General features: G+C 35.6%; 3 protein-coding genes across 5 annotated transcripts; 1 reads left to right on the top strand and 2 right to left on the bottom strand.

The window, feature by feature from the left end:
• Window positions 1–2: 2 nt before the first annotated feature.
• Adp (WD and tetratricopeptide repeats 1) lies at window positions 3–6,338 on the bottom strand. Its single transcript, XM_071792312.1, has 14 exons — window positions 6,132–6,338; window positions 5,332–5,461; window positions 5,108–5,238; window positions 4,903–5,014; window positions 4,272–4,655; window positions 4,075–4,195; window positions 3,788–3,958; window positions 3,575–3,702; window positions 3,046–3,173; window positions 2,869–2,949; window positions 2,302–2,444; window positions 1,678–1,825; window positions 1,355–1,547; window positions 3–553 (listed from the first exon to the last, which is right to left on the bottom strand). Exons 2-14 carry the CDS (start codon window positions 5,395–5,397, stop codon window positions 347–349), a joined length of 2,013 nt encoding a protein of 670 aa, XP_071648413.1. The 5' UTR covers window positions 5,398–5,461; window positions 6,132–6,338; the 3' UTR covers window positions 3–346.
• Window positions 6,339–6,821: 483 nt separating this feature from the next.
• Brf (Brf RNA polymerase III subunit) lies at window positions 6,822–22,048 on the bottom strand. Of its 2 annotated transcripts, none has more exons than XM_071792313.1 (15): window positions 21,891–22,048; window positions 21,194–21,407; window positions 21,013–21,097; window positions 20,783–20,919; window positions 20,405–20,509; window positions 10,375–10,524; window positions 10,167–10,260; window positions 9,926–10,058; window positions 9,713–9,809; window positions 8,922–9,077; window positions 8,752–8,828; window positions 8,095–8,329; window positions 7,543–7,696; window positions 7,255–7,460; window positions 6,822–7,140 (listed from the first exon to the last, which is right to left on the bottom strand). In XM_071792313.1, the coding sequence occupies exons 2-15, from the start codon at window positions 21,405–21,407 to the stop codon at window positions 7,013–7,015; spliced, it is 1,971 nt and encodes a 656-aa protein (XP_071648414.1). In that variant the 5' UTR covers window positions 21,891–22,048; the 3' UTR covers window positions 6,822–7,012. The 2 variants fall into 2 exon arrangements, with proteins under 2 accessions (XP_071648414.1, XP_071648416.1); XM_071792315.1 differs by lacking the exon at window positions 21,891–22,048 and adding an exon at window positions 21,485–21,760.
• On the top strand, window positions 11,846–19,814 carry Lute (BTB/POZ domain containing protein 3 lute). Of its 2 annotated transcripts, none has more exons than XM_071792316.1 (7): window positions 11,846–12,104; window positions 14,005–14,289; window positions 14,389–14,536; window positions 14,827–15,043; window positions 17,075–17,261; window positions 17,341–17,519; window positions 17,863–19,814. In XM_071792316.1, exons 1-7 carry the CDS (start codon window positions 12,008–12,010, stop codon window positions 18,325–18,327), a joined length of 1,578 nt encoding a protein of 525 aa, XP_071648417.1. In that variant the 5' UTR covers window positions 11,846–12,007; the 3' UTR covers window positions 18,328–19,814. The 2 variants fall into 2 exon arrangements, with proteins under 2 accessions (XP_071648417.1, XP_071648418.1); XM_071792317.1 differs by lacking the exon at window positions 11,846–12,104 and adding an exon at window positions 12,979–13,453.
• Window positions 22,049–22,301: the final 253 nt, after the last annotated feature.

Below are 22,301 nucleotides of genomic sequence, written 5' to 3'. Positions count from 1 at the left end.
CGTTTTATACAAAGAGATATAACATGATATATTATTAACTACATCTTATAAGAATCTTGAAATATAATAATTCTTGTTCAAGTTTTTCGCATTTCTTAACAATATATATCCACAACGCCTGGCAAATAAGATTCTATTTCGCCCTCGATCTTGTCAAGATGCTTTGGCTTGATAGATTATTATACAACAAAAGTGCTTCGAGACATGTCCGTGAAAGAAGAAAATAAATAATTAAGATTGAAATAACAGTGTGACAGATTATAATACGCATGTTGAGATAAATTCTCACGTATCTAGCCACTGTTAATACGTAATCCTTTCTCTGTGTGTGTGTCTCTTGCAAAATTTAGCTTGGTCTACAATTTAAAGCTGGTGCTATTGGCTGATCATGCTGGTCCTCACTGTCCTCGTCGCTAAATTCGTGCTGGGGAACGGGAAATCTGTATCCCATGTTCATGAGCATTAATTCAAATGGATCACTGTTCATGCGTATTTGATTGGCTGACGCGGCGTCATCTAGATTCTGAATTTCTCTTTCATTCACACTACCATCCTGCAATATACATGCACGTATTATATATATATATATATATATATATGTGTGTGTGTATGCGTATGTGTGTGTGTGTGTGTCAAAATTAAGATTAAATTAATAGACGTTGCAATATTTTTTGCGTGTGTATCTTCGAGTCCTGTGTTGTTAATTAAGTTTTCGCTTAGTTTATATTATGCCTCTGTTTCGTGATATTTTCCACAAGCACACGTGACAAAAATGTACAAAGAGGTACCCGAAGGTTTCTGGAATCGTAACAAAAAGCATCTTTGCATTCCATACATTTTCGTCACGTGTCTATGCATAACGTTATCTTTAGTACGTCAACAGTTACTTTACAATAAACTGATTGCCAAAGAAAAATAAACTTTATTATGCATAGAAATCTTTTCCTTTTAGCATATATGAATAGCTGCGGTTTGTTTGTTAATTCTTTTTTAATTTTTTTGTTTACTTTTAACCATTTGATCAAGATTAAGAACAAGATATAGCTTATATAGAAACTTCTAAATTCCAACTTTTTGAACTTTTAGAAAAGTGTTATATCTTTTGAACTATCGATCGAAATAAAAATGAGCTTTCGATTATAGGCCCCCCCTTTCTTCCCTTTTCTCCTCGCTCAGCTCTTCAATTTTTGTTGAAATAGATTATTTGAATAATCATAAAAATAGGTAAGTCAACTACGTAAGCAGTATACGTATATTAGATTATAACAACATGCGCGCGCGCGCGTATATACAAGTATATTTACTGCATATGCACGGATTAAATGAAGAAAAAAAATCAAAAGATATGATTTACCTCTGGCCATGGACTCCACAATCTGATTACTGGATCAATGCCGCTGGTAGCTAACAAGCACATAGATGGGTGTGGTTGTAAGCAATTAACGATTCTTTCATCTCCTCGCAACACGCGTACGATATTGGTAGTATTACGATCCCAAATAAAAAAGGAACCATCATCCGATCCAGCCACTATATATTGACCATTGCTTGAAAAGAAAGTTAACTTTACATTAACACGATTAACAAAAGACAAACTTTATGCAAATAATGTAGATTTCAGAACGTGACGTAACTGTTAGCTGCTATACGTATATTGCTGTTTACAAATTTGCTTACTTTCCAAAGAAATTTGCCTCTTTTATGTCGGTCGTAGTATTACAATGACCACAAAATCTCATTTTGTAGTCGATCGTATTGCGTCTCCATTCTTGCTCATACTCCGATAGGGGAAGAAATGTCTGCCTGGTTTGCGTGATATCTTTACCTAACGGATAATACGTGAAACGTAACTCATTTCCAAGTATTAGCAACGAGATATTTATTAGAGACTAAATTTCACATAAATTTTTATACGTTAATCAAGTAAATAACCGGCACGAACTCTACTAAAAAGCAAAGACATTATCGATTTCACGTATGTAAACTGTTGTAAATATTTAAACAAGTTCATTTGGAGATTGTGCAATATCATCTTTATGATATATAAATAAACATAAAATATTGTCTGAATAACAATAAACTATAAGCTTAATAGAGTATTATAAACTACGTGTCCAAATATTTATATGACATACATTAACTGTTCAAATATTAACACGTGCACGCGTTCCCACAAGACCATTTAAATCTTATCAGTGGTGTACCGTATTAACGCTACGTAAATGTATGTATATGTATACATTTTTAATTTTTACAGTATTTTTATATAGAAAGAATAAAATTAAAATATAATAGTTTTACCGGCATCGATAGCTTCTTTTATGTCCATCTTCAATGCTCTGCATGCTGAATTAGACGCATATTCTGGAAATTTGTGTTGAAAATTCTTGAGCACCTTATCAGCTTCAATCGATCGATTTAAATCAAACAAGCAACGTGCCAATCTATACACACGTGTAAATAATGTATTACATTAATGGATTTCAATAATACATAAATAATATTTGTTCATTTAAATATAAAAGGTTAACGTGAAGAGTTGAGAATATTAATGGTATACTAATGTGCTAAGCTACTTGAAAATACAAATATAAAGATGCAAGTTTTTGATATAAACTGTAGTTGAACGTGGCCTAGTTTACACCGATCACACTTGATACGCGTATTAAATAGTAAATAAGTAGTAACGTAGTTTGATTATTGGCTGATCAACTCAAATATACTATTTAATACGCGTATCAAGAGATCGGTGTAAACTATAAGCCATTGTAAAGATGGAAGACGTTCACATATATGACCTATCTCGCGTCGCGCGTGAACATTCACTCAACGTCTTCACGTATAACCGTTAGTGTATATTGGTTTTACCTAAAATGAGCTTTCACGTGTTCTGGATCGAGAAGCAATGTTGTCTTGCAATCACGTAAAGCAGCGTAAATATCGCCATCCCTAGGAATATCACAATTACGGACACTTATATATATGTAAATACATAATTTTATACGTATTTATCTTATACATACTGTTATCAGCGAGAATAGTTACCAAGCGCGTTTCATATAAGCAGCTGCTCGATTAGCGAACAATACCGCTGCCGTTGGACAGTTTGAGATCGCTTTATTATACAAATTAATCGCTAGTGAATATTTCTGTTGCTCAAAACCCTCGTTTGCCTGTTAACCAAAGAAAGCATCGTGTTAAACGTAGCGTTATAAATTCAAACTTGTTTAAAAATCTGCTCAATACTCTGTATAACTTTCATATGTATCTCTGATCTCTCTCTCTCTCTCTCTCTCGTTTTTTTACCTTAAAAATATTTAAATACAACAATCAAAATGTATTACAAAAAGATGATGCAAAACATGAAACCTACAAGTGAAAAAATCATAAAATGGATAAAAGAATGTTTGGGTGGAGTTGTAATTTTTCACAACATCTCCACGTCAAGTCCGACTTTCCATGCTTGTAGAGCGTTTTTATGCTTGTATGTTTTTAACATATAAAGAAATATGTTTCACATCAAGACACTTGTTGTTTATACATGTGCATAAGAAATAATTCTGTACAGACTTACTAGGCGCTTTATTTCTTCAACATGCGGTGGCAATACCTTAACATTTTTGTCTACAAAATCTCCCGTATCATCTACGTCGTTCTGTTTCACGCACGACTCATCAAGTTTTTGATCTCGCTCAAACGATCCTATTAAAAGGGAGGTATTACGTAGCATATATGCAACAGTACGTTCTACTTGCATGACACGTACAACAGAAGCATGGCCACGTACCTGGATATTTCCATGATGAACCGAAAAATGTTTTCGAACTGTTCGGATCGTTGATGTCGAACAGGTAAATCTGTTCTCCACCCATGTTCACAAGTAGCTCATTTCCATCGTCACTAAATGTCAAATAGGTGGTCGTAATACTCCTGGTACCGTCACGAGAGCGGAGATGACCTGTTCGACATTAGATCGAATAACTGTTTAAGTTAAAGCGATGGTGTAATATTTAGCGGAAAAGGAAAATATAGGGATAAAAGGAGCGCATCTCTGCTATCTCTGTAGGAACAAACCCGCGATAAAGTACTGCGCGCTACCCAGTGGAATATTATCATCCGGATCACCTTTGCCTGCTCGATATGTGCTGATATTTGCCCCATTCGACGTATCATGTATAGAGGGAGATGGTGGAACCTATATGATGTAAAAAATGTTTAGTTGTACGTGTGAAACTTGGTGGCATCTCGAGACGAAGAATAACGTGAATCACCTGCGAGAGTTTTATCATTCGTCGATCATACATCCGAATGTAAGCGTCGTTAGCGCCGATGGCTATCAGTTCGGGTCTCCTCGGGTTTACAGCGATGCATTTGCCCTCTGCGTAACAACCCGTATGGTATACCAGATTCACGAGTACGCTGTGATCCGTACTCTTGCATACGTGTGGTGTACGAATGTCATATTGCAAAAAGAGACCATCCTCGCCCGCGCTCCAAAATAAAAATGGTATACTTGGAGCGGTAGCGATACGCTTGATACGCTGCTTGTGGCATTTACACGTGAATATCGGTTCGGAGAGCATGAGATCGTGCACCCGAATCCTGCAATCCGCCGCACCTGACACCAGTACACTGTCATTTGATTTTGGCATAAACTAAAAGCAAATATGACGAATGTCAAAACGAAAGATCTCGCGAGAAGTGTTGAAAATAATATATTTTATGCTGTAACGTATGCTAGAATAATTTTGCAAAAACACAATAATTTTGTTTGCCGAGTCTAGCTAAAGTCGGAGAGATACACCCAATACGTTTGTCTATAAGACATATTAATATTATTTCATATAAAGTTATACATCAACAACAATGTTGCGGAAGGAATAGCGTACGATATTACGTCACCTTTACAGAGAAAATATTTCCACGATGGCCCGAATGAAGTACCAATTTTTTTTCATAACGAAAAGGGTCCCACAATATAATGTCTTTGTCATCCGATGCCGATGCGAGGACTCTGTGTACAAATAAGATATCGCGCAATAATCACGTAAATAAATCCGTGCCTCGAAACCAAGAATGTAACGTGGCACAACATCGCGATACATACTGTCCACTTTCATTCCATTCTAAACAATTGACGCATCCCGAGTGACCATTCAATTCCTTTTCCAAACCAAGACGTGATATTAAGTTTTCAGTAACATGCAGCTTTTGTAGAATTGTATGTGTCACTGAATCCTGTATTATAATTAAACGTATATATAATACATACAATCATAAAATACATTACAAACAACAGTGTACTAAAATATCACTTTGAGAACAACTTACTTGTATCTCTCTTTGACGTACTAAATCCAGGACTCTACAGTCCTTCTTCTGGATACTAGGAAACATTTTAATAGAAAATATTCCGTTTATTTATATATATGTATTGTGGCACACGTTAACGTAATATTCCCTGAAATATAGGTAAAAATGTATAATTAAAAAAGACCTGTCAAATGTTTGAACAATATCCGTGAAAGATAATAATTTATTAGTAGGAAAATGAATATATTAGTCGAACGTAGTTGAAAGATATATTTTGTCTCAATATACAAAATGTACGATCCAAAAGTCTCTTTTCTTTGTCACAGCTATTGAAATAAGAAATGTCAGCATACATTAACTAATAAAATCGTTATTTGATCCGATTATCATCATTGACAAATGCATCTAGCCAGCATGTTAGCATGCCGTTACGCAGAATGACTTTATATAAATAATCTCTCTTTTTTGTTTTCATAATTACAAGTTTACTCTAATATATTTAGACAAGGAGACATGTACAACAGAATCCTAACGTTGGATCTCTCGTTAGTGTCGTCAAAATTCTCGTTTATAGAAAAATCACGAGCTTTCACTTTACTTAATGTCTCGATAATGCATTGTTGTTGGTTGTTGTAACTGGCAATAAAATCGTTAACTGTTAAATAAAACCTGAATTATACGAAACCAAAAGTACATACGTACAAACATACTAATATAAAATAAAATAATGTGCCACTGTAACAGCGGTTATATCCGAATGAGATTTCAACATTTTTATAAATATACTCGAAAGTATATAAAATGCAAGTTGGACTTACTCGTTCATTTAAAGCTCTTTGCGGATAAATTTTGCACCACAGATCGATTCGTACATTTTATCCGATTATTTGTTCCTCGCATGATTAAATGCACAATATAAGGTGAAGGGCATCATAAGAAGCTATAAAGCCTTATTACTTTTCGTTGGAATATGGATATAAAATACTCTAGAAAGTATAATAAAAGGAGAAGTGATGGAAGAGGGAAGAAGGAGAAAGGAGAGGGGCGGGGGAAAGAAAGAGATACAAACATACGCACATACATCTCGGTATATACGTGTAAAACAACGCAGTAGCCAATCATCTTCCACTACGTATTGTTATTTCCAGAAAAACAGAAGTCTGATTGGCCATTGCAACAGTAACGTGTTTATTCCCTAGCGTGTTATCGCGTTCTATGGCTGGGTTCGTCCGATGCGGCGAGCTCCGGCAAATGCTGCGGTGACCAATCAGGAGCCAGGCGCAGGTCGGGCTCCGGCATAATGGCTTCTGCCCACAGGACGCGAAAACTAAGCGCGAAAACACACTTGCCGCGCTTCCTGTGTGCAGAAGCCAATAAGAACCAAAAGTTAAGGCTATCCACACCAGTCCATACTCAGACAAACGGAACGGAATCAACGGACGTACTCTGGATTGGTTGATCTCTCATGCATGCTATTGTGCGCGATATATGTATAATACAAGAGGAAATACCAAAATGGAAAAATTTAATGAGATATGACCGATGCAGCGTTAACGTGGTTGTATTATTACAAGATACGTATTTAAAAAATGAGTCACTTTTTTAGATTACACGCTAACATTTTTCTACGACGTTTTTACTTTTATAATAATACGAATAAATAATAAAATAAAAAAAAATTATGTGAACATTTAGGTTTTTATTCGTACTCGTAACCATCGTCGCAAAATTCGCCCTCGGATGTTGCATGAGACTCGAGCATCTGTCCAAGTGACATTTCCGTAGCATCAGGTTCTTCTTCATCAAGGTAATCGTCCGTTTCATATACTGCACGAAAAATAGATAAATAATAAAGTGTCTATGCAGGACATTTAGTACTACTGTATATGATAATCCATGATAAAATAAAGATATTCTAAAGGAAGATAAAGATTACACAACCGATTTCAGATGTGTCCACTATAGGTGTATCCGTTTCCATTGACGTGATTTCTTTCTTCGTGACGTCCTCATCTTCTTTTTTAGGTGTTTTACCATCTAATGTTTTATCCAATGTTTTCTTTAGTTGTTGAGTATTTGGCTTAATGGAACGGTATTTTTTTATTAACAAAGCCTCTGCTGACTTTAGTGTAGACGTAACCGTTATCCTACGTGTACAAAAAAGAAAAAAAATTATCGTGTACTTGACACGCGATTTAATGACATACGTGTAAAATAATCTGTACTAACGGTTTCTTAAAACTTGACGTGTCAAACTCGGACGATGTCTTTGTGATTGGTAACTCTTGATTATTTTGTTGTTGATTGTTTAGATTTTTCAACACTTCGTAATTAATCTTGGAGGATATCTTCTTTTCCTGCAGCATTTTTTCGATTGCTTCGCCTAATGGAGAGAAGAATGGAAGAGGGCTTAATAACGTATAAATATGTCAATAAAAAAATATATAGATGAGAGAGAGAGAGAGAGAGAGAGAGAGAGAGAGAGGGGGCGGGGGCGGGGGAGAGAGAGGGGGAGAGAGAGAGAGAGAGAGAGAGAGAGAGAAGAGAGGGGGGAGAGAGAGAGAGAGAGAGAGAGAGAGAGAGAGAGAGAGAGAGAGAGAGAGAGAGAGAGAGAGAGAGAGAGAGAGTGAGAGAGAGAGAGAGAGAGCGAGGGAGAGAGGAAAAGAGAGAGAGAGAGAGAGAGAGAGAGAGGGAGAGAGAGAGAGAGAGAGAGAGAGAGAGAGAGAGAGAGAGAGAGAGAGAGAGAGAGAGAGAGAGAGAGAGAGAGAGAGATCAACTTACCCGCAGTATTCGCGGGAGTTTTATGTTTTTTCGAGGTCGTTCTTCTTCTCTTCTTTTCAGGTTTACCTTCTTCTTTTTCCTTTAAACGTTTTTCTTCCTTTTCTTTTTGTTGAACAAGATAATCAGCATTTATTTTATTCCAAAGGGCAGATTTAGATTGCGATTCTTTTTCCGAAAGAATATAGCTGTCTAATTCATCATCATCGATATCATTCGTATAGATTTCCGAAGAAGCCTGAAAACAGTATAGCCCGCTAAAGTGTTTTGTATATTCAAAGAATGAACAACGGTGTGAGTCAATAGATTTAAATACGTTCAAATATGAATCTAATAAGAAAATACACGCAAAATGGAACATTTTCAAAAAATCTGAATACACCATAAATAGAAAGAATAACCTTTGATATCTCATGGTTCTTTTCGTTATTCAAATCAACATATTTTTCACGACGCGGAAAATCAGGTAACGTCCCTTGGCGGCGAATACGTTAACGTGCTTAAGAAGAAAATACGTATAAAAAAGAGATATGTGTTTTTGATTTTAATCTATCCACAATGTTCGTATTTCCTTGCAAGTATTTAATGAAATATTGCGCTTTATAGTTGGACGCGTACGTTATACGTCAACTCAACGAGAATAAAAAGGATACGTCTTACATTTTCGAACGTACTATCCTTCTCCTTGGGTTCATTCGAATGATCGTTCGCAGACATCATAGATGCTATATCCGGACCTGCATGCGACGCATAAAAAAAATTATAAATATGTTGATAATAAAATATAAAGTAATGTACGTATTTATATATAGACACATATATATGCTTACCTAACCCAGTTATAAGTGAAGTATTATTTTCATCTAAAACAGCATCTCCAACTTTCTCATCAGGATCATCAATATTGTTCTCAACATATTGTTGGATTATATTCAAGTTACTTTCCCGAATAAATCTATCTGCGTCCTCGCTCTCTATAAAAGATGCTGCAAAAGATATACCGTAAAACACGTACTAATACACGTGTATATAAATAGGGTGAGCGTAGTATAACGTAAGTAACGGAATAAGTCGGAAATATATTCAAAAGTAATGGTTATTGAAATACACGTATTCAGTTTCAACCGTGTTCCGTTTTGAGGAGGATAGGATTTTGTAGTCTTGTATATCTCGTAAAATCACTTTTTGATAACTATATGTTTAACGTACTACTACTATTACCATGACACTTGATTACTTTTATAAAAAAATGATGAGAGAAATCACGTGACGACTCTATTCCTTGTAGGTATGTACATAGATAAATGGAATTTCAATATACACGTGTACCTGGTATAGTAGTTGTTTTTTTTTATATTAATCAATTCCTCTCTCGTCATTATACATATGTACAAGTGTTGAGATATTAAAACAAACGTATCGAAAAGTGTATCAAAATATATTTTAGGTATATTTAGATATTTCACATATTTTACGTTGGAAGAAATGGAAATATACGTTGAAATATCTCTCAAGTATACCCTCTCCTTCTGAAGAGTTTATCTTTCGTATGTCTAAATAACGTAGTTGTTCTTTTTGTGTTTATTGTTATTAAGTAATGTATGTTATAAACCAAAATTACCATCTTTCCGTTTTTTTCCTTTCCCTATTCTATAATCTTCTAATTGTCTATCAATTTCCGCTTGCAGCTCACTTATTTCCATATGTATGTTTTCCAACTAGAAAGAGAAATATCATTAGAATGTAAAAGTATCATATAAAATATTATATAAGATAATTCGATTAAAAGACTTTCAAGCAGAAAATATTACAGTTTAAGAAAAGAGATTCTTACTCTTTGTAAACGATCCTTATCCTTTTTACGGGCTGCTTTAAATGCTGGAGGATCCTGTTCTTCCTCCAAATCCACTGTCATAAATTCATCTAATGTCAACCCACTAGATGGTGTATCGCCAAATTCTATCAATCTATAAATGAAAGAAGAGAGAGAAAGACATCCGTCATATACATGGATGCTATTACAGAAATATTAAATGTGGATATAAATGAATATCTGTCTAGAAGATATGTCTTACCTTTTACGTAGGGTCGATTCGTGTACCTTGACAATTTTTATAATGTCAGCAGTTGATCTACTGAATTCATGTATTCGCGCAGCTATTAATAATGCTATTGCAGAGAAAATACAAATATATACACATATATATATATATGTGTGTGTGTGTGTGTGTAATAAATAATAAAAATATTGTCATATTGATACATGTTTACCACTGCACATACCTGCACCACACAGACCTGATGGTCTACGACCACTATGAATACTATCCCTTTTCATTCTTTGAACGATTCTTAAAGCCGTATTGGACACGGCGTGAGTTTTATCACCAAATTCAAGCTTGTGCGCAAACCTCATGATGTATAAACAAGGATCTAAACGAGACAGATAAAAAAATAAATTTACATGTGTTATGAAGAATATAAGAATATATAATTAGTGTCATATAATTTGTTTCATCCTAGATATTAAATGAAAAGCTTTATATTCTCCTAATATTTTATTTTCTCATTCAAATAATTAATATGTCGCATTTACGTATGTATATATGTACACATAGGACGTATTTCAACTCTTTCAGCTTTTAATATGCATATATGCATACGAACATATACGCTTATGGCTTCTGTCCACAAGACGCGGAAACGCTTGCCGCGCGGCAAGCGTTTCCGCGTCTCCTGTGAGCAGAAGCCATTATCTGTTTGTTTTCACGAAATAGAAATATACGAAAAAGTAATGTAGTCGATGTTTCAAAATCATTGTTTATATACTTTATATTATTGATGTAGCGATGGTACATCGCTTTTGGTACATGGCTTTTTCTTCTTCATATATTTTAAATAGTCATTTTAAAGCGTACATCATTCCCAGTTTAAAAAATTGTTGTTTTTAACATTTTAATAGTCGCGCAATAGACGCATTGGCTGCGTTCGAAAACGTCACCCGCGAGTGACCCGAGTGCACACGAGTATTATATATACTCCCTTCTCTTTCTATCTCAGCGAGTTAGAAGGAGAAGGGAGCAGTATACCCGGGTGACATTTCCGAACGCAGTCATTACGGATTACGCGGGCCGAGTTCGAATACAAAAGGTAGGCAGGGGTGGCGCGACAGCTGGTCGCGCAATAGATGCCTCATTGCTCGCTTCCGCGAGCCGATTATCTTTGCATCGACGCGATAAAAAATTCTCGATATAAGTATATCACGTATTATCTTTGCAAGTACGAAGCGAATGCACGCTAACGGATTACATCCAGCGCGGAGACGGTGACGCGCGCCCGCGACGCGGGTAAGTTGCGCCGTCCCTGCCCAGTGCCCACCTCCTGTACCCGCACCCCCCGTAATTAATAGGTATAACTATTTCCTTTTATAACTCGATAACTAATAAGCTTCGGCGAAAATTTTGCTACAGGAAAAATCATCTCAAAATCGAGTCAGGAATTTGATATTTGCGGGACAATAGAGTTGTTTTCGAATCCTGTATATTTCAGTGATCCTATATCGACTATATTCTCATGACTGCATGCTATCGACCGACATGGTTGTGATAATTGATAACGGTGGCGGATGGCGGGTGGCGCCGGTGGCGGCACTGCTCGACCAATGAAATGCAGCGGCGCAGCGCCTTTACCGTACGCCGCGCCGTACAGGGTACAGACATATATCTGTTACATCTGCATACATACATGATACATATGGGATGGGAAATGGCGGCCGCTTAGCCGACGGCGCACGATCTCCCGCGGAGTGACTCGGAGTAGTTTTGTGAACCGCGCGCGCACCAGAGGAGATTACGACGACGGGAAGGGAAAGGCTAACGTGGGCTGAGCTGACGCCACCGTTCGAACGTCGACGACGATGGCAATGTCGAATCTCTACTCGAAGATCTCTACCAAGCCAATGAAGCGTTTTCAGGACAACGTCGCGGTCAAACAGACCAATGCTTGGATGAACGGTGAGAGAGAGAGAGGGTGTGTGCGTGCGTGCGTGTGACAGCGCGGAGTGATGAAAGAGGGAAAGGAGGAGGAGGAGAAGGAGGCGGAGAGGGAAGGGAAGAAAAGAGAAAGGGAGGGAGAGAGAGGACCTCTGCTTTAAACTTAATTTGAGTTTATTTTAGTTCACTCCATTACGTTATGTTGATTTAATTGTCATATAATAAAGAAAAAAAATTGTGAATTTATTATCGATTCCATTTATATGTTATGCAATCGATTAAGAGTTGAATAAAAAAGAGAAAAGATATGCTCGATACACGTGCTGATTCTATTATTGAATGAAAAGCATCCATTAAAGGGGGAGAGTGTGAAATATCAATTTTTTTAACAGTAAATTATTTTCTACATATTTCTATCTATTTATGTCAAAATCATTTTTGAACTAGGAATGGATACGTGAAAAATAACTACAAGGATTTATTTTTATTTTTTATCTCATTTGTCACTTGGTAGCCTTGATTTGAAATAGATGAGGAAAAAGAGAGTAAATCATTGCAAGATATGTGTTTGAGATGCTAGGTATAGCATTAAAATCTTCTCCAAGTATTCTTTTGTAAGCTTCTTAGGTCTTTTGACATTTGTGTGTGTGTGTGTGTGTGTGTGGTTTTTTTCTGTTTTGAGACTTACTGAATCTACAATTTTTACCATTTTTGTTAAATTTCTTTAGAAATTAAAAATGATTTGATTCTTCCTTATAAGAAAACAATCATAATTTTATTAAAAGTTGCGTAACGAGAGAGTAAAGTTGCAAAAAACACTGATTTATTTCATGCCATAATTAAAATTCAGAAAAAAAAACCACGTACATGACAAGCAGAATAAAAGAAAGATGAATCAAATATATTGACCCATGCAGTAATGAGAAAAACGAACACAAGGATAGATACCTAGTTTTATAATGTAATTTCGCACGTACGTTATACTTCTCTGTTAATTTCTCTGCGCGGATCTCTGCGCGCTCCAGGCGAACGCGCTTCTTATACGTCGTCGGTGGTCGAAACAAAGTGCGAAATTATATTTTCTCACTGTATAGGTATAGGTACTTTACGCATCGTTTACGCCTTACGGCCTCACGCCGTCGCCAATGTCGCCAGTCGCCACGCGCCATGCACTGTGCACAATGCACATTCACGCCAGTGTCGCGAAAAGGTGCTCGTTACTCTGTTTATCCGTACACTAATTAAAAATACGGAAATCAATGAGATAAAAATTTGGTGAAAATCAACGCGAAACTACGCTAAATTATCGCAACAGGAAGACGGAGGATTTGGCAACTTTTGGACGACATACTAAATAATGTATACTGACGGTAAACAATGCGATTTGTGTCCAAGATAACGGATGCCTTGTTTTCGAAATTTACAGCCTTTATTTCAAAGCCCGTGGAGGAGAGAGATGGACGTGTCTCTCAAATGTGCGCAAAATACTCGGAAAATTTTGGAGCTGAAGAAACTCGAGATCTTTACATAACCTAACCTTAACTCTCACGTCTCTCCACACACACACGTATCACACATCAAGTTATTCAAGTTATTTCTGTTGAATTTTTGATATTACATTTTCGACACAATGAAATTTGAGAAATTTAAATCTTTCAATGGATTTTTACGATGATTTTTACGAGATGCGTCAAGAAAAAAAATTATACGTATATATGTTAATGTTGTTGGTAATAAAATAAAGATTTAAGTTTACAAACGAAAATAAATAAACCAGACAGCCAAAAATTTGTCTCTGCAGAAAAATAAAAGTTTCCACCCTGATGATGTTTCTCAATTTTAATAATATTTAATATATTTGATATGTGTATATCTGTGTGTGTGACGTGATAGAAAGTTGACTTTTTTCTTTAAATTCTAGCGGAATCTCCAAGTAATACATCAGATTCACCACCATCGGTGAGTCCACTCTCCTCGTCTATCGTCTTACAACGCGAAGGAATCACCGTGAATCAGCCATTGAGCGCTCCTGCATCGCCTCTGTCTTCCTTATCTTCACCCGTGACCCACGTAAATTTACTATCACCCGGAGATTGCACCCAAGATCCCAATTGGCAAGCGACAAAACCTACAGTTCGAGAACGAAACGCGGCGATGTTTAATAATCATCTTATGGCTGATATTATATTTATCGTTGGCAGTCCAGGTACTTGTTGAACGTTTTTACCTTCGTCTTCCTCTTTCAACTCGTACACGTTATTCAGAGAAAGATATTATATACACATCTCGTATATCAATACCATAGGTCACACACAAACGATACCAGCACATAAATATGTCCTCGCTACTGGCAGTTCTGTATTTTATGCCATGTTCTACGGAGGGTTACCAGAAAATAAAAGAGACATAGAAGTGCCTGACGTTGAACCAGCAGCCTTTCTCGCGTTGTTGAGGTAAGCGCAACCGGGCAAACAAAATGTATAAAATCTAAACGTATTGATATTCTTTTCTTTATATATTCGCGTTGAACAAGTCTGTTGAACAAGATCCTTAGATCTTAGGAACTATATTGTCGTATATTATTAAAAGAAGACGTAAACCGCAGGTAGAGTAAACAACCATTCGTATCGGAAGATCAGAAGAAACGTACATTATATAATATTCGTCGATATTCGTTATGCGTCATACGGAAAGTTGTCGTCCTTTGTGTTGTAATGGTCGTGCGATATACGTTTTGTTTTAGGTACATGTATTGCGACGAAGTGCAGCTAGAAGCAGATACAGTTCTAGCGACGTTATACGTCGCGAAAAAATATATAGTTCCACACTTGGCACGGGCGTGTGTCAATTATCTGGAAACGAGTCTCACGGCGAAGAACGCGTGCCTGCTTCTGAGTCAATCTCGCCTGTTTGAAGAACCCAATCTCATGCAACGTTGCTGGGAGGTGATTGATGCACAAGTAAGTCAAATGCAACGGACGCTAAGAACCATTACTTTGAGCGACAAGAACTTGGATAGAACGCTCGAAGATTACTCAAGTCGACCCTCTAGCGACTCGGTCACGCACATTTCGAGTTTACGTTCTTGCGTTTATGACACGAACGTCGACACGCTGCGATATCGACGTGCAGCATGTAAAAGCAACGGCGGCGTGAACGATGACACGTGCGAAAGTTTCAAGAGCGGATTATCGATAGTGCCGCACTGTTTGAGTCTCTCGGAAAATGATTGTTGTACAAACGTCCTCGCGGATGAGCATTTGTCTCTCTCGCTATTCCGAACACGAAGTGAACCTTTATTTCCGGACAATAACGTAGATCAGATTGAAGTCACACAAAATATCATGTATCAGGATACGTTAATAGACGAATACGAGCGCGGTAAAAGCAACCATAACAATGTTTCTAGCACAGCGACAGATATAGATATCACGCGAGTAATCAGCTAAGTAAAAGTGAACGAAAGTCGATGGATTTATATGTGTATATATATATATATATATATTCAGTTGTATTGAATCTCTTGATACACGTGCGTGCAACGTGGTTAAATGGAAAAATATTATTATTTGTTTTTTATTCTTTTTACAGCTGGATTTGTATTATAACAATGTTGATCGCTATAAATGATTTTTATTTAAAAAAAAAAAAAAAAAAAAAAAAAAAAAAAAAAATGACATTTATGCTATTGTTACGTACCCGCGCGGTACACGTTACGTTATTTAAGGATGTCTTGAAAGTATAGCGTAGTGTCTCCTGATGATAGCGTTCGAGTTTTAATGTTCACGTTTCACGTAAATATAAGTTTTGGAGAAGGTGCGCACGGGGTGATGCAACTTTTGTATGTGTTTTAAGCCTTTTTTCGAATAAAAATACGTGGCAGATTTTCTAAATATATACATATATTGCGGCAAGCATTAAAAAGATTACATTATTCAACAATCAATCCGTGTAAGAATAGTTTTGATAGATTTTTACTACATTTTTTTGTTTTTAAACAACGTTTTATCGAGTACAATGAGTTTATACACCAATATAAATGTATGTAGCACATGTTTACGTTATAGTTGACGTTTGTTTTGATTTATGAAAAAGACTGCAAATTTTTTGAATATACAATGTTATTTATTAATATTAAATAATTTTATCAAGAATAATTTCACATATTTTGTATCAAGTGTAACGATTAATCAAGGCGAAGCACGTTGAATAAAATTGGTCGTTTTTCAAGTAAACAATGGAAATGTTTATTATATTTTATGACCGATTTTGTAGCGACACACGTCCCTCCACACACACACAATATATGTATAATGTACAATATATAAATATTTTACAACTAGTATTATGAAATATTTATATATTTCGCTGATTTTAAATTTCCCCATAATCAATTATTATTATTATTATTAATATTATTATTATTATCTCTTAATAGCCGTTTTCATAAAAATATTTCACGTAATATTTCAACACCCATTCATAATTCTTCATACACACATCATATATATTGTTTAGCTTTATTACAAGCCTTAACGCGAACAAGTTAAATAAGAATAAAAATGTGAGCGACTTTCTGTTTCCCTTTCCGTCGAAGAGACGTACTCGAAGAGGGAAAGATTTTAGTTGTCAACGTACTATAATGCCATACGAATATCGTATAAAAATTATCTTGAAGAACGTGACGGCGCATATATATCATATATATATGTATATATAAAAGAGAGAAAAAGATGGAATATATATACCATGTAGCGTACACACGTTTATACTCTATATAAAATTATAATATGTGAAATATTGATTAAATGCATAAGCTTTCTCAAGGTTTATTACAAATAATTCACAGGTTACACCTTTGAAATGATTATGTATACATTATAGCCATCAAACAACAATATTATATCAAGTAACACGGATGAGCGATGATGTTATATATGCGATCAAACATCAATATTAATAAAGTAATACAAATCTATTGTGTGTGACAGGCAGAAATGGCCCTAAGATCTGACGGTTTTGTGGATATTGATATTCATACACTCGAATCTGTCTTATCTCGAGAGACACTAAACTGCAAAGAAATCCACATATGGGATGCTGCATTAAGATGGGCCTCAGCGGAATGCATACGGCAAGATCTCGAGCCTATTCCCGCCAATCAAAGGCAATTGTTGGGTAAGAGTGCCGGTTTTTCTTTTCAAAACGAATCAATGTACACGTGTATATGTGGGTGTACATATTTTTTTATTTTTAGGATCTGCCTTGTATTTAATTAGACTTCCCGCTATGAATCTCGAAGAGTTTGCAAATAGTGCGGCACAGACAGGAATCTTAACGCATCAAGAAACAATCGACTTGTTTCTGCACTTTACGGCCAGTAATAAGCCACAACTTTGTTTTCCTACCAAGCCACGTCAAGGGCTGAAAACTCAGGTAAGTGAAAAAATCACGTAGTATAGTTGAAAAGTTACAAAATATAAAGCGCCTCACCCCTGGGTCGCATTTGTATTATGTCATTTTATTATCGAGAAGATAAGAGACTTTGTGTGAGCAAGTTTCAAATAAATATCTGCTATATCCGTTTCTAACAAATAATCATATAGTACGGTTAAAACAGAGGCTGATGGTTGATACATATTAGGACGATGGCGCGCTATCGATATCCGTGGCATTAAATATACACACGATACCGACTATAACTGGCATTAAATATATATAATACTGGTTATAACTGGCTACACGTTTGGATAATTAAAAAAATACATATTATTTGCAGGTTTGTCACAGATTCCAATCCTGCGCATATAGGTCAAATCAATGGCGATACAGAGGTCGTTGCGACTCAATTCAATTCAGTGTTGATAAAAGAATATTTGTGGTGGGTTTTGGGCTATACGGAAGCTCATCCGGCGCTGCTGATTATAACGTCAAGATAGAACTTAAGAGACTCGGGAATGTTCTGGCGGAGAATAACACCAAGTTTTTCTCCGACGGCTCGAGTAACACGTTTCACGTATATTTCGAGAATCCAATACAAATCGAGCCAGAATGTTCATACACGGCAAGTGCAATATTAGACGGTGGGGAACTGAGTTTTTTCGGTCAAGAAGGTATGTCGGAAGCGACAGTCGGCAGTGTAAACTTTCAGTTTCAGTGTAGTTCCGAAAGCACTAACGGTACCGGTGTCCAAGGAGGACAAATTCCCGAATTAATTTTCTACGGGCCACCATCCGACGATTGACAGAAGATCGCGACAGAGCTTATGGTTTAATTGCTGGCTTGCACGAAAGAGACATTTAGATAACATTCATCATTCCGTGGGAATAAAATCCGCGCGGATAAAGTTCTCGAGACGTGTGTGAGAGGAAGGACGGTGTATTTCACAAGTATTCAGATTTAACGTCAGATATGAATATTCTTTCAAATCGAAATAGTTGTCAAATACTCAATATTCGGGAATATATTCAACGTCTAGATAGAGTACACTTTTTGGGAACGTCTGAAGAATAATACTTACGCGTAGAGATAAATAGAACAAGATGTGTCGTATCTAATATTTTCAGATACACAGCTACCGTATCGATTCTACTTGAAGAAAAGTATTTTTTCTATTATATTGTAAATACAGTTACGTTATAATGTTGCGGATGTTTCAGCGAACGTATCCTTCTTCCTAGATAGAAATATTACGTGAATCTTATTTGACGTCTCGTGTCTGTTAATTACGTAATGAGATGAACGTATATTCATTGAAATTTGTATATATCTATTTAAATTTTTAGATTACGCACCAAACGTACTATTACATTATTGTCACGTAATTTTCTTAAAGAATATGCGATTGAAATATAATGCTATAAATAAAAATGTTTCAAATCCAAAAGCGATATCAAATTTTAATATGCACGCGCGATACTAACGTGATTCACTTGGAACGTATATTTTCGTAGAGGGCAAAGATAGTATATGTACAGTTATATTGTGCACGTTGAAAGTAACACGTAATATATATTTAAAATTAACGTCTCGTTATTTAGAACGCTTGTACTAGACTTTTGACGTTCTAATATCTGTTTACGTAACGTTGTTGGCCGTGTAAATAAATATATTTAGTTGTGACATTTCCAAGAATTTCCAAAATATCTTTTCCGTACATTATCACTACCCGTTTCGTTGGTAAACTTGTGTAAATACCTTAGGAAAAGAGCACATCTATTTTTCTATGCATATCTAACTGATGCAGCATTTTGCTTGATTTGCGCGATGACGTTGATTTTTGTCTTGTATCGAGTGTACGAAAGAAGATGGTTATTTAAACATTGTAAATATATATCTAGGATAATAATAGAGTGTAAAGAAAATAGAGGTCTGTGTGTCAGAGAGCGCGTAATATCGTTTTGACTAAATATACTTGAAATATTGATACTCTCCTAATGTAAAGGATATTATCTAAACTAATCCATGTGTGAAAAGTAAATAAATGCTTTGTCACTGCGCATGTAATTATAAAGTGAGTACTGTTAAATGACGTTATGAAAATATGTTTAAATGTAATCAATGTGTTTAATTTAATATCCTGAAACTTGGCAATCTTTTAAAAAATATCGAGTATACACAACATCTTTTTGCGACTTTATCGCTGATGTATTATTTTATTATTGTAGCAAATGTATAAAAAACTAAAAAAATCCTCGGAATGTCAAATATAATGAAAAGTCTAAAAAGTAACCGCTTACGGTCTCTTTTTCAGATATTACGATGTTATAATTTAAAAAATCTGATTTTATTTTTAGAAATAAAAGTTTTAAAACGTGGAAATTTTATGAATAAAATATGTAAAATAATATATATATATATATATATATATATTTAAGGTTTTTAATTTATAGTATCGATTTTAATAATACACATGTATGATACATGAATTTAAAATAATGCTCACTGCAACCAGTCAGTTCATTTAAATATATTTTAAATATAATATATGTTGGATATTCTTTCAGATGTGATTTCGCAGTTTATATATTCATTCATAAAAAAAAAATCAATTTATGTATGCCGGTATATATTAAACTCACACAGATTATTATCGAGAGTTTATTATCAAGATTATATTTTAGTTCTATAAACAAAATTTATCCCGTTCATATACCGCGTTGTACATACATACATACATACACCGGTCTCTATTTATCTCTCGAGATAAATTATCCTTTTTACATACATACGCGCGCGAGTTTTTAATTGTGCACGTACTATATTGAGCAAGAGAGAAAAATAAATGTTATATGTAATTATACATCATGCAAATTACTTACCCACTGTCGGTATGTTGATATGTAGAACTTGAGCAAATCGCAGGTACGTCCGTCCAAGTTCATGAACACAAATATGAAGAATATCGCTGATGTCGATGAGCATATCTATATATACATACATGTAAGCTGTTAAGAATCAATACTTGATACTTGATCTTTCGTAGGTTGTTCAACGTGAGCTCTACGTGGACAACCTAATAGAGATGATACGCAATCTACGTATGCATTAATGCGTGCACACGTGCGTAAATACTCGATAAAAACATTTTTGCACGCTTAGAAAAAACATGAGAATCGAGATTGGTTCGAATTAATCTTTTTCACACTATTGGAATATTATGCATTTTGTTTTTTTACGCTATTTTGCCAAAAGGATACATTCAGTTTGTTCAATACGGCAGGTAATATATACACAGGCAGCCTGGTTGTGAGCTTGTTTCCTTCCACGTGTCAGATTATGATTCAAAGCCATTTTGTAGAAATTGACAGATGTGTCGATGCAATTTTGATTTAAGCTAAAATACACAAGTTTCGGATTTATGAAAAATAATCGTCCAATAAAATATTTTCTATTTCATTGCGCAAATACATTATAAAAAGTTACGTACCGTAATTGCTGGCAAATATGCGTTATACCTTTCCGTGCATTTTGTATGGTAATTCCTCTAGACTCTTTTCCATTAACATAATAAGCTACAAGCAAAACACCCATACTTGTGAATATTTTACCATCTTTCAAAGAATAGAAACTTACAATGTACAACGTATAATATTATATAAATGACTTACGTGCACCGAAATTTGTAGCGCTACCTGTGCTATCGTTAGCAACAAAGTGCCCAAGTACCATTACTTTACCAGAGGATGATTCCTCAAAAGTTGTTTGACTAATAATAACCGAATCTTCCAGTACAAAACCACATTTTGTACAAATCGCATCACCACGTCCCGGATCAGTCTCAATATCGGTAGATCCGCAATTACGACACTTGTTTCCAGACATCTGACACACAACAATATAAAAATATGCAATATTTGTTCAAGAGATTATTTATCACTCGTATCGTTCGTATTTATTACTGTGTTGCAGGGGAGATTTTTCTTTATATTAGAAAAGAAATGCTGATATAAAGAGGATCTCTATCGTATACAGATGGATAATGGATGTTGCCCTTGGGCCTTGATGGTGTTTATTACGCGCCCATTGAAAACAATCAACACGACGTGGACGTGATACATCGAGCTACACATACGTAGCTTTTTACCGAGCTTTATTCAAATATAACGTATCGAATATTATTACGTCTTCATTATAACACGCATGTTTAGTTAAACGTGATCAACCAAGACGATATTAGTCGCGATAAAATGTAAAATCAACGACACATAAAGCATGGACGGATATTCGCGTGAAGGGAACCAACAATAAAGTCAACATTTGTTTATTAGACGCAGGTTAAATAAACAAACACGTTTCATTACGCACCTTAAATAATTAAGGGTTTAAACAAGCGTGCCAAGTTACGCCGTATTGATCAAGGTTTGTAAAAATATCATTGAATACTTCAGGTGGTGAATAAATCACGTGTAGTTACAAACTGCACTATATACAGTGTCCATACATATGTACATACATACATATGTACATACATATATACATAGAATTTTTCGACCCACGCGATCGAGTGTTGACGTTTTTTTTCTCTAGGACTAGGGCCGGTATTCATTAGTCAGGGTGCCTCCCCATGCAGGACGAAATCTCGGAAAACGGAATCTCGAAATCATTTTGATTGGTTAGTCCCTTGAGGCTATTGGTTAGCCTCATGGGACTAACCAATCAGAATGATTCCGAGATTCCGTTTTCCGAGATTCCGTCTTGCATGGGGAGGCACCCTCA

This window comes from Temnothorax longispinosus, chromosome 11 (assembly GCF_030848805.1).
Source record: "Temnothorax longispinosus isolate EJ_2023e chromosome 11, Tlon_JGU_v1, whole genome shotgun sequence".
In the NCBI taxonomy this organism is placed as follows: domain Eukaryota; kingdom Metazoa; phylum Arthropoda; class Insecta; order Hymenoptera; family Formicidae; genus Temnothorax; species Temnothorax longispinosus.
The sequence above is the reverse complement of the archived record's forward strand: the minus strand, read 5'-3'. Positions and strand labels throughout refer to the sequence as shown.

Bases quoted from the DNA above. Each gene is read 5' to 3' on its own strand.
- Lute (XM_071792316.1), top strand. From the start codon at position 12,008: ATGGCAATGTCGAATCTCTACTCGAAGATCTCTACCAAGCCAATGAAG. The intron at 14,537-14,826 runs GTAAGCGCAACC...GTTTTGTTTTAG, and splicing joins GCCTTTCTCGCGTTGTTGAG to GTACATGTATTGCGACGAAG. The intron at 17,262-17,340 runs GTAAGAGTGCCG...TTTTATTTTTAG, and splicing joins CAATCAAAGGCAATTGTTGG to GATCTGCCTTGTATTTAATT.
- Brf (XM_071792313.1), bottom strand. From the start codon at position 21,407: ATGTCTGGAAACAAGTGTCGTAATTGCGGATCTACCGATATTGAGACT. The intron at 10,525-20,404 runs GTAAGTAATTTG...TGTCTCGTTTAG, and splicing joins TATCAACATACCGACAGTGG to ATCCTTGTTTATACATCATG. The intron at 9,078-9,712 runs GTAATTTTGGTT...TATCTTTTGCAG, and splicing joins AGGAAAAAAACGGAAAGATG to CATCTTTTATAGAGAGCGAG.
- Adp (XM_071792312.1), bottom strand. From the start codon at position 5,397: ATGTTTCCTAGTATCCAGAAGAAGGACTGTAGAGTCCTGGATTTAGTA. The intron at 3,703-3,787 runs GTACGTGGCCAT...CCCTTTTAATAG, and splicing joins TTCATCATGGAAATATCCAG to GATCGTTTGAGCGAGATCAA. The intron at 3,174-3,574 runs GTAAGTCTGTAC...TTTGGTTAACAG, and splicing joins TTGAAGAAATAAAGCGCCTA to GCAAACGAGGGTTTTGAGCA.